The 12,579-nt window shown below is 38.6% G+C and overlaps 1 protein-coding gene across 1 annotated transcript in view; it reads right to left on the reverse strand.

Moving 5' to 3' along the window:
- ibtk (inhibitor of Bruton agammaglobulinemia tyrosine kinase) overlaps positions 1 to 12,579 on the reverse strand; it is a 122,785-nt gene that overhangs the window by 21,782 nt on the left and 88,424 nt on the right. Inside the window, exons 20-21 of the mRNA XM_059982377.1 lie at positions 12,218 to 12,345; positions 4,889 to 5,001 (exon numbers count right to left, since the gene is read on the reverse strand). Of these exons, the coding sequence (XP_059838360.1) occupies positions 4,889 to 5,001; positions 12,218 to 12,345 (241 nt within the window). The remainder of the gene's footprint in view (positions 1 to 4,888; positions 5,002 to 12,217; positions 12,346 to 12,579) is intronic.

The following is a 12,579-nucleotide window of genomic DNA, read 5'->3' on the forward strand; positions in this document are numbered from 1 at the left end:
TTGTCACAGTGTTATATTACATGAAAACAGGTCCTGCAGCCCAAAACATCCAAGCTATCTGAACTGTCTACCTGAGCTATTGACATGCATTTGCCCTCTAACCCCCTAAAACTTTCCTATCATGTACAGTACCTGTCCAAGTGTCACCTGAACACTGTCTACCACTTTCTCTGGCAGCCCCAGTTTAACTTACCAAAATACAACACTTTGCTCTTCTGCAAGTTGAATTCCATCTGCCATTGTTTGGCTTACTCTTCCAGTTGTAACTTTAGATAAACTTCACTGTCCACTATACACCAGCTCTGATATCATCCAACAAGTTAATAACCCTTCCTGCTATATTCTCATTCAAATCATTAATATAGATGGAGATCAAGAGTGGACCTAGCACCAACTCCTGCAGTATACCATTGGTCACAAGCCACCTGTCAGAAAAACAACCTTTCACTATCACCTTCTAGCTTGTTCTATCAACACAATTTTGTATCCAATAGGCTGGTTCATGGACCTCATCTTCCAAACCAGCTTACCAATAGGATATGTCAAAGCCCCTGCAAACTTCCACAAAACAATGTCTACTGCCACCTGTCAATCCACTTGGCCAGTTTCACACAATATGCCACACTACCTATTCCTAATCAATCCTTGCCTTTCCAAATGAAGGCAGATCCTATCTCTTTGAATCTCCTCCAGTACTTTCCCACCACTAATGTCAGGCTCACCAGCCTGAAGCTCCTCCGATTGTTGTTTCAGCTCTTTTTAAATAAAAGGCATCAGCTCTTCCAATGCCTTAATGCAGAATGTCTACATACTTTCAGAAGTCAGTCAGTTTCTTTCTTCTGTTGCAATTGTCTTATATTTTTCAAACCCAGCTGCCTGTGTTCAGCAATCTTCAGAAGTGCAAGCTTTTGTTAATTCTTTTGTGGACTACTTCAGCTTTTTATTCTGTCCCACAGGTGTCATAGTTTTTCTCCAGCTATTCATTTAGCTGTAAACAATATGTCACTTGTGCAAACTTAACAATTCCCACTATATCTTCCTATTTCTCTCCTAAAACAAATTACCTCACTGCTTCCACCTAATTATCTTCAACAGCTGCTTATGGATCAGTCTTCATTGTGGAAGGTACTAGCAGTGTGCCAGAGGTCCGTGAGTGTCAGGGAGCAGGACTGAGTGCTATTGCTACCATGAAGGAAAACATGCTAGGCAAACTCAAAGGTCTGGGGTGGCTAAGTCACCTGACCAGATGGACTACACCCTGGAGTCCTGAGAGAGGTTGCTGAAGTGATAACGGATGCATTGGTCATGATCTTCCAAGAATCACTTAATTCTGGCATGGTCTTGGAGAAGTGGAAGATTGCAAATGTCACTCCGTTATAAGCCAGTTAACCTGACCTCAGTGGCCAGGAAAGTGTTGGAGTCTATTGTTAAGGATGAGGTTTCCAGGTACTTGGAGACTAATGATAAAATAAGTCAAAGCCAGTATCTGCAGACTTTCTCTCCTAAGTCAAAGTCATTGTGTTGTTTCTGTAAGGGGAAAAACTTGCCTGACAAGTCTGTTAGAGTTCTTTAAGGAAGTAACAAGCAGGGTGGACAAAGGAGAGGCAGTGGATGTTATTTACTTGGATTTTCAGAAGGCATTTGATAAGGTGCCATACATGAGGCTGCTTAACAAAATCCTGTGGCATTACAGGAAAGACTGGCATGGATAGAGGAACGGCTAACAACCATGAGGCAGCCAATGGGAACAAAGGGGTTCTTTTCTGGTTGGCTGTCAGTGACTAGAGGTGCTCCACAGGGATAAGTATCAGGATCACTACTTCTCACATTGTTTGTCAATGATTTAGATAATGGAATTGACGGCTTTGTGGCAAGGTTTGTGGATGATTTAGATAATGGAATTGACGGCTTTGTGGCAAGGTTTGTGGATGATACGAAGTATTTTTGATAAATGCCAAAACCTATCTGTGGTTCCCAAAGATGCATTGGAGAAAACAAAAATCCTGGACTACTGTGCCCATTTGAACACGAGAAATGGTAATAAGCCTATGTAATTACATAGGAACAATTGTAATGTGAAATACTGTGTTTGTGTGCAACAGTAGAAAGTAACCACTTTCACTGAACAGTCACTTTGATCGGTCACTATAAGGATTACTAAATTACAAACGTAAATAAATTAAGCACTTATGCAATCTATTTATAACTGTCCAGTATGCAAGATATTCTAGTTGCATTATGTGGCACAAAGATGTGAAATTCCAGCATTACATAACCTCATGAAATCTAGTCTCAACAGATGTTTCTTATAAAAGATTAAAAAACCCAATGAACAAACCTTGCATTATGGCATCGTTACCCATAGTAGAATTTCACAAAGTTACATTTCTCTTGTTTTCATAAAAGAATGAATGAGGAGGGGGTTGCTGGGGCAAATGGATACAAGATGCATCAGGAAATCAAATGATTGGATGAAATTACTCAGTAATTTCACAAATCCAAAACATCTGAGAGTAGTTTAGTAATCCAATTCCTTCTTTATAGAAGATACTGAATCCTAAGTAGCAGGAACTTGGTAGCAAAATTGCTAAGAATGATAAATACACTGAAAATTTAGGTTATAGGGTTTTTTTGCAATATATAAAATTAAATTAAAAGTTCATTCCTGTCAAAGCAGCCTTGAAAATATTGAAAGCCTATTGAATTACTTTTCAAGCAAAGTCTGTTTGTCCATTAGGAACTCTGCTATCAAAGTGAAGTACATGACTGCAGATTTAATGATCAAGATGGATTTAATAAACAGCTCTGTAAACATATGACATCCTCCTAACTCGATGCAACCCACACCACTTTCAACAGTCACTGTACCTTTGCACACTATTTTCATGAAGTTCTTTCAATCTAACATGCTTATTGCTCATTCTGTATTCTGGCCTGATCTGCATTCTATGCTTTCTTCATGGATGTGAATCAACTAAAATTGTTTCCACCCTCTTTTGCTCAGTTATCCATATCCTTCTCAAACAGAAGAATCTGTTTCCTCAAGTCCCCTCTAAATCACTAATATAATTGCTAGTTCGAGTCATATTTGGCTCAGTATCAGGCTCTGTATCTGCTGATCTTTCAGTTTTGTTCTGAAGTTTTCTGAACGTGGATGAGAAGCACAACACTTTACAGTAATAGTGACCCAGGTTCAATTGCCACCATTGCCTGTACGGGTGTTTGTCTGTTCTTCCTATGATTGTGTGGGTTTCCTCCAGGTGCTCCAGTTTCTTCCCACAGTCCAAAAACATACTAGCTGGTAAGTTAATTGGTCATTGTATATTATCCCATGATTAGACTAGGGTTATATCAGGGGTTACTGGACAGCACAGTTTCAAAGGCCAGAAGGGCATATTCAGCGGTATCTCAATAAATAAATGCTATCGTATAAAGTGATCTTTGGTCGAAAAGGGGGCTTCACTACTAACTACAACTATATTTAACACTTGATCTCAAACAATTCTTCCAGTGCACTTCCATTAGCTTGAAAAGGAGAATATTCTGATCTCAAGTACTATCAGCCTCTTGATAACCAATACAAAAACCCACTATAGATTTTCTTAGAATGTACAGCACAGAATCGAACCACTTTGCCTATGCCAACTGTATTGCCCATTTATGCTAATCCCATTTTCCCTCATTAGGCCCACAGCCTTCTACTTTTTTTTCTATCCTAGCACCCGTCCAAAACCCTTCTAAACATTATAATTGTATCTACTGACTCCACTTGCTCTGGCCGCTCACTCCAAATATTCACCACCCTGTATGAAAAACTTGCACCTTAGATCTTTATTTAACTTTCTTCCCTCTCACTTTAAACCTCTATCCTCTAGTTCTGGATACACTGCTCTGAAAAAAAAAGATTCTGATTATCTATCCTCCTCAATTATATAAACCTCTGTGAGATTACCACTTAGCCTCCAACATTCGAGAGAAAATAAACACAGACTGCCCATTCTCTCCTTATAACTGCACCCCTCAATCCCAGGAACCATCCTGGTGAATCTCTTCTGTGTTCTCTCTATTCTTACCCTTCCAGTAAATAACCAGAACTGTACACAACACGTACCAATATTTGGTACAGATGCAACTTAAAAACCTGGTTCTTATATTCAATGCCACAGCATATGAAGACAAGCATACCAATTGCCTTTTTCACTATTCTATCCACTGATGCCATCACTTTCAAGGAGCTACAGATTAGCATCCCAAAATGTCTCTGAACATCAATGCTAAGATTCCTGCCATTTACTCTAAATCAGGTGTTCCCAACCTTTTTTTATGCCATGGACCCCAACCATTAAACCCTGCTCTAAATGATTACCAGAATATGACTTCGCTCACTTGTCTGAATTAAATTCATCTGCCATGGTTCTGCCCAACAATTCACCTTATTTATGTCTCAATGTATTAGACAACAATTTTACTCTATTCTTCCACCAATTTTCATGTCATCTGCAAACACGCTAACCAGATCATCTACACTCTCATCCAAGTTATTTTGATGCATTACAAACAAAGGTCTCAGCACCAGTCTCTGTGGTACACCACCTGTAAAGACTTCCAATCAGAAAAATATAGCTATCCATTACTATGCTGCCTCCCATCACCAAACTAATTCTGAATTCAGCTTGTCAACACACCTTGGATGTCTTGTGGTACATTCCCAGAAATGAAAACTTCATATGGAATAATATGTCAGTAATACACCATGTTCCTCAGACAAGACACAACTATATAAGTGATAGCCTTTGAATGGGCATATACCTAATGATACTTAATAACCAGCACCATAAACCTAGATCAACCATTTCCCTTAAAAGACTCCTTCGTCTGGCTTGCTCACCTGTTGAAGTTGGGCTCTGAATGAGATCAGATAAATGATATCCTCCCGAACTATCAGATCGTCGTCTTGGTTTCTTCTTTGCCTTTGCTTTTGCCTTTTTAAGAAGCTTTTCTCTAAAGAAAAAGATTTCATTTGCTTACTTAAATTGCATACAATTTTACACAGAGTGCAATAGAACTTAACTTTCTCAACTAAATGCTGGAAGGTAAAGCATGTGATCTTTGGAATTTCTAGAAGCATATAATTTATCCTAGCGATAATGTATGCTTTTGACATGAGGGCTTATTAACATTGATTTAGTTAAAACAAATTGAATATTCCAAGACTTGCTCTCTCACACAAAGTAATGAAAACTGTTATCCTCAAGTAAAAGGAGCAAATCACAATCACACACATTTAATGATAAACCACATTGCTAAATTTAGATAAACTATTAGAGCTTCCTCACTAAGGTGGAAACTTCATAAGAAGAGTAGAAATTTTTTTGGGGACAGGGAATCAGAACATAGAACAATACAGCCAAGAATACCTTTCAGCCAGAATGTTGTGCCAAACTAATCACTTCTGTCTATACAATGTCCGTATCTCTCTATTCTCTGTATATTTATGTATCTATATAAGAGAGTTTTATTTTTATTTGTCTCCACTACCACCCCGGCAGCATTTTCCAGGCATCCACTATTCTGTTTAAAAAAATGCTCTGTACATCTCTTTTGAACTTTACCTTCAAATGCATGCTCTCTAGTATTAAATATTTTGATTCTGGGGTGGGCGGGGGGGAGACGCTAGCTGTTAATAATCTATGCTTCCCATCTTATGACCTCTATCAGCTCTCCCCTAAGCCTCTACTACTCCAGAGAACAGAACACAAGTTTTTCCAACTTCTCCTTATAGAACATGCTCTCTAATCCAGGCAGCATCCTGGTAAATTGTACTGCACCCTTTGCTAAACCTTCACATTCTTCCTATAATGGAGCAGTTTTCTGCAGGATAGTAGTTTTCATTAAACAGAATTTTTAAAATGTTAGCCAATTAATCTCGGAGAATGTCCTGTTTAGTCTCTCTTCACCATATGTAAGAAGCTTTCTAAATGGATCATCTCAAGAATCAACTTCGATGACTTGGTAACACTATTTTCATGACTTGGTAACACTAAACATGCATTAGTTTTATTTCTATTGCACTCCCTTCCTGAAGTCAGTGAAGAGAAATTCAATACTGGCTACTCAAGATGAATTTCTCATCCAAGGGCTTCTTCTTTGGATTGTAAAATCCTGATAAACAATTTGGTCCATACCTCGAACAAGTGTAAATAAACTGAACTCCTGAATATCTGACATTTCAATATTTCTGAACGTGAAAAATAACTCTTATAATGTTCCCAAAATGACTGGGGTCTTCTATCAGAGATGTATTTGGCTAATCGGTCAAATACATCTTCAAGTGTTCTAGAAGGCACTTAGTACAAAGCTGTTTAAGAATCAGGAAAAATTTTAAACCAACTAACTCATAGAATCAGAGAAACTTACTACACAGAGGAGGCCATTATATCAAACTCAACCATTAAGAGCAATCTCAGCAATACACACACTTGAAGGATTCTGCTGAAGGGTCTCAGCCTAAAACGTCGACTGTACTCTTTTCCACAGATGATACCTGGCCTGTTGAGTTCCTCCAGCACTTTGTGCGTGTTGCATGGATTTCCAACATCTGCAGGTTTTCTCTTGTTTGTGATGTTACGTACCCCATAACTGGGTCACTTACCAGCAAAGATAGAGAGGTCCATTGAAGTCTGATGGTACTATTTTTAACAGTATTTATTGATAAAAATACACAAAAATATTATCAATACAAACATACGGATAATATACGTCGTCAATACTAAATCTAAAAGTGCGGGTACAATAATAATCAATAAGAAATAGCTCTATCGTTGTCTAGGGGATAATGTATTGTCCAATGGAAATATAAAAGTCACTTCAGTTCATTCGGGCTGCAGCTTTTGGTTGGAGAGAGAGACAGATTTTGGAACTTGCCAGAGTTTTTCCTTTTTATGATGTCGATCCTTCGAAATGTCGTTAGTGTCCTTTTCCTTTTAGCTGAGCCGTCTTCCGTGCTCAGTCCCGCCAATCCCGGGCAACGGGAAAGGACGCACGTGGGCCCCACCGGCTGTCGCTATTAAACGCTGTCACAGGATTTCTAGCATTTCTCCTGGTGCGTCTAAAGGGGTTGTTCCCCAGACCTTCTTTTATCCTTACTCACGGAGTCTCAGATGTCAATCAGGTTGGAATGATGCCATCCCTCAACCAGCCCACTTTGTTCATTCCCTGAGGACTTCAAATAAATAGTACAGTACTCAATACACAATTCCGTCTCCAAGAGACAATGGCCGTTTTCCGTAACTTTGTATCGCTGAGGGGCCAGGGCATTCCAAACTCCTTGTGGATTCTGTGTCTCTCTCTCTCTCATTTCCTGGGTCCCAGACCCGCATTAATAGCGATCTTGCGATTCTCAAAAAGCAGGGGGCTACTTTGTACCCTTCGTCCCCTCAAAGTTGGGGCACAGGCGTAACAGTGATAACAGTAATCTCAACCAATCTATGTAAAATTGTGGAGTAGAGTGATAGAAGCAACTCAGAGGCATGGACTAATAATCAAAATATGAGAGTTAAATTGCAGCAGAGGTTCCTTAAGGTTGTTATAGCCAAAAATTGAAGCGGCGGGATAAGCTTCTAATGGCATGCGTCTCAAATAGCCTCTGACAAGCAGGTATAGTTCCTACCTTCAAGTGTGGCTTTGCTACTAAGCCCAGTGGAACCATCTCTGTGACAGAAGAGGAAAAGGCAGGTTCCTGGAAACTTAAAACCAGTCACGTCAGGCAGATGCAGCTCAGCAGCCATAGTTGGCAGCTCACCTAGAAGGAAAACTCTGATCTCAAACCTCCACTGCCTTGTTGCTATATCCGTTCGAGGGGAAGGCTTTAGGAGTAAACACCAAGGAAAAATGCAGAGATGGACCCTTAAGGCAGTTTTATGTTGAGTTCAATGCTGACTGGTAATTCCCGAGATGCTGCTGGTGCCAAACTTTATCGGTCTCTGCTGTTTATTTGCATTCATCAGCAGTGTGGAGAGGGGTAGCCTGCAAATCCATTACAACTAAATTCTATATAATCCATCTATTCTCCATCATCAGTCAAGTAATGGAAGTCATCGTTAGCAGTACTGTCAAGTGACATTTACCAATGTCTGACTCACCAACACTCAGACAGGATCAATTGGTTCTGGACTTCAAAGTGTTTGTCTAAGAATGGACCACAGAACTGAATCCCAGAGGCAAGGTGAGTGCAACTGTCCTTTAAAAAGTGCCCTGGTAAAAGGGAAAAACAGAGGGGAGTCATAGCTTGCGCAATGGAAGATTATGATGGTCACAGGCTAATCATCTCAGACCTAGGAAATCACCTGTATGTTGCTTAGAGCAGTGTCTCCATGTATTTCATCAATGCCCATCATTTCTAACATAAGAATAGAAGAAAGGATATTAGCTGCTGATTACAGAATGCTTAATTCTATTTGCAACTCCTCAGCAAAGGAAGAGTACTACACATGCATGTAGCATGATCAAGACCATGTTCAGGCATTAGCAAATGACAAAAGTACCAGGCAAGCATAATCTCCAAAACAGTATAATCCCACCCTCAATGTTAATAGTATTACCGTTGCATAGTCTGTAGACTCCCACTGTCAATGTTTGGGGGTGGGGGACGTCACATTCAGAAACTGAATTAGACCAATCACGTACAGTGCCTATAAAAAGTTTTAATGCTTTATTGTTTTAATTTGGCATTTTGTTTTGACACTGATCAACAGAAAAAGACCCTTTAGTTTCAAAATGAAAACAGATCTCTACAAAGTGATCACAAATATAAAACTCAAAATAACTGATTGCATAAATATTCACCCCCTTTAATATGACATGCCATCACTGATGTAGCCAATTAATTTTAGAAGTCACATATCAATTAAAGGGAGTTCTGCTTTTGGAGCCCTGTGTGCAGTCAAGGTGTTTTAATTGACTGTAGTAAAAATACACCTGTATATGGAAGGACCAACTACTGATGAGACAGTATCCTGGCAAAAACTACACTGTGAAGACAAAAGAACACACCAAGCAACTCTGCAAAAATGTTCCTGAAAAGCACATGTCAGGAGACAGATACAAGAAAATTTTCAAGTCACTGAATATCACTTGGAGTACAGTTAAGTCAATCATCAAGAAATGGAAAGAATATGTTACAGCTGTAAGTTTGCCAAGAGCAGCTTGTCCTCAAAAACTGAGTGACAATGCAAGAAGGGAACTAGTGTGGGAAGCTACCAAGAGACCCATGGCAACCCTGGAGGAGTTGCAAACTTCAGTGGTTGAGATAGGAGAGACCATGCATACAACTGTTGCCCAGGTGCTTCACTTTATGGCAGAGTAACAAAAAAAAGCCATTGCTGAAAAAAAAAACTCACATGAAATCTCTGCTAGAGTTTGCCAGAAGGCAAGTGGGAGACTCTGAAGTCAGCTGGAAGGAGGTTCTATGGTCTGATGAAACCAAAATTGAGCTTTTTGGCCATCAGACTAAATGCTATGTCTGGTGTAAACCAATCACCACATCTTGTCAAAAACACACCAGACCCTACCATGAAGCATGGTGGTGGCTGCATCACTCTGTGGGGATGCTTCACTGCAGCACCCTGGAAGGCTTGTGAAGGCAGAGGGTAAAATGAATGCAGCAAAATACAGTGAAATCCTGGAGGGAAACCTGATGCGGTCTGCAAAAGAAGTGCAACTTGGGAGATTTGTTTTTTCAGTGACCTAAGCATATAGACAAAACTATACATGAATGGCTTTAAAACAACAAAGTTAATGTCCTGGAGTGGCCAAGTCAGAGTTCAGACTTCAATCCAATTGAGAATTCGTGGGTGGACTTGGAAAGGGTTGCTCACTCATGACCCCCATGAAATCTGACTAACTTGAGCAATGTTGTAAAGAAGAAATGGGAAAATCTGCAGTGTCCAGATGTGCAAAGCTGATACAGAGACCTACCCACACAGACTCAAGGCTGTAATTGCTGCCAAAGGTGCATCTACTAAATACTGACTTGAAGGGGGTGAGTAATTACCCAATCAATTATTTTGTGTTTAATAACTTAATAAATTTAGACCAATATGTAGAAATTTGTTTTCACTCTGACAGGACAGAGTCTTTTTTGCTGATCAGTGTCAAAAAAAAAACAAATTAAATCCACTGTGATTCAATGTTGTAAAACAATAAAACATGAAAACTTCTAAGGGGAGGGATTATGTTTTTTTATATTGGCACTGTAAATATCAAGGCTACAAGGGCAGAAGCTCAGTAATATGAGGCACACCTTCTGATAGCCCACATTTCCATCAACAAGATACAATATTCTCCACATCAAAAGCAAAGTAGCCAGTAATTAACACCATATGCACAATCAGCAAAAATATAATCTGTCCACCAGTGGCACATAATGGCTGAATAGTGTACCTTCTCCAATGTACATTATAATTATTTGTTCAGACTCCTCCAAAAGCAGCTTCCAAACTTGCGGCTTCTAACATCAGGAGGTTCTCCTCCAAGCTACACATCATTCTGACATAGACACATATTGCCTACTCTTTATTATTAATAGATCTAGACCTTAGAACTCCTATCACAACAACATTGTGGAAGTATTTTCAATCAGACATACTACAGTGGTTCAAGAAAATAGCTCATCTCATTTTCAAGGACCATTAAAGGCATTTAATGCTGGCTTCATTAAAAATGCTTAAAAACTTTTTTTTTAAAACTAACAGTTCTCTGTAGTGTACGGTACATTAAGTGGTCATCCAGATCCTTTTTAAAATGCAAGAATGTCTGTGTCTATCATTCTTTTACTTGGTTAGTTTCAGACCCTCCACCCGAACCACTCAACTGTTTTAGTAAAACTCACCTTCACCCTAATCTCTCTAGCAAATATCTTAAACATAAGCTCCCTAGTTAATGATCTCTCTGTTAAGAAGAAAATAGGCCCTTCTGGTTCACATTGTGACCTTAAAGCAGTTTATAAAACTCAATTAACTCTCCCCTCAGCGACTTCCACTCCAAAGAGCACTATTACAACCCAGCTAATCCATCCTCATAACTACAGGTCTTTAGTCATTAGTAAACCTTTCTATACTGGTTTTAGTAGCATAAGTCATACCAGATCAATTATAAAGGACCCTTTCCACTTCCCTGAATGTTATTTTACTGCATGTGTCAAAGCTCATCTGTAATGAAAATACATTTCTGAGTGGAAACTATATCCTGATAATGTAAATCAGCAACTCGGCACAGATGCAATAGTTATTTTTCTCAGCTCTTTTGTAGTGGATAGATACTTCTCCAAATTAAAGAACCAAAGCTAGTATAATCAGAATCAATTGCAATAACAGTTTTTTTTTCCTATTATGAAATATCTTTTACTTTCCTACTACCAACATTAAGGATGCCGTAGTATCCAGCATTGTATTCAAGTCACTATGTGATGAATTCTGCACCCTTAAATTATTGTTTTTTTTAAATCAATGCCACTTCACAAATACATCAATGTGTCTTCCGATTTTCTTCCCATGGTCAAAAAAACCATAGCCCTCAAGCATGTGGGTCTGGAGTCTGCATTCTATATTTAACATGTGCTCACCTAAAAACTAAACATTTACATAATTATATTTCTTCATTTATCTGAAGCATATTTATCTACACACCCAATGATAAGAATTCAACTGTGAATCTGTTTGACTTGCAAAAGTAGATATTAATTCAAATTAGTGATGAAAATAAAATTTAAACAATGCTACTGCTCCCTCAACTGGTTGATATTTGAAATTACCTTAACTTCCTGAAGCATTATCAAATTTTCTTAAAAACTGGGGTTATTCACACCTCTGACCATTAAACCCTTGATTAACCTCCCAGTTCCATCAGGTAGATTCCATTTCACTCAGAAATTAACCATACTTTATCACAAAGCCCTTTCATTGCTGTCCTCATACAACTTACAGCAGCAAGATCATAACAGTTGATTTTGTCCAACGGCAGCCTTATGAAGTGTTCAAAAATTTAAACCAGTACTGCAAGGTGACCTTTGATGTAAGCAATTTACAATATATTTGCAAACTGCTACTTAAAGTTAGGATAACACAAATTATCAGGATTGAAATGCATCAATGTTTTTCTTTTTCAGATAATAAAGGTGATAAGGAAAACATATTTCAACCAAAGCAGTACCGCTACTTACTTGGAAGACTGATCAATGTCCAATTTATTTTCGCTGGTTACAGAGTCATCATCAATCCATTCACCCAGAAAACTGATATCCGGACCATCTGGATATGGAGTGATAATTCTTTTTTGCATTGCTGGAATCTGCAATATTAAAACCCAGAGGTTTCAAAGCTTAGATTTTGAAAAAATATATAAGCAAATCACTTAAGTATTATTGTAGTCTTATCTACAAAATAAAGAAAAAAATACACAAGTCACAAAAGCCTCACAGGAAAAGTGATCTACCCATGGTTAACGAGAGAAATTAAAATGTTGTATTCAAGGAAGACTGGGAAGAAAGTACAGGTTTGAAGATTGGGAGTATTTTTAGCTAAA

The sequence above is a fragment of the Hypanus sabinus genome, chromosome 10 (genome assembly GCF_030144855.1).
Source record: "Hypanus sabinus isolate sHypSab1 chromosome 10, sHypSab1.hap1, whole genome shotgun sequence".
In the NCBI taxonomy this organism is placed as follows: domain Eukaryota; kingdom Metazoa; phylum Chordata; class Chondrichthyes; order Myliobatiformes; family Dasyatidae; genus Hypanus; species Hypanus sabinus.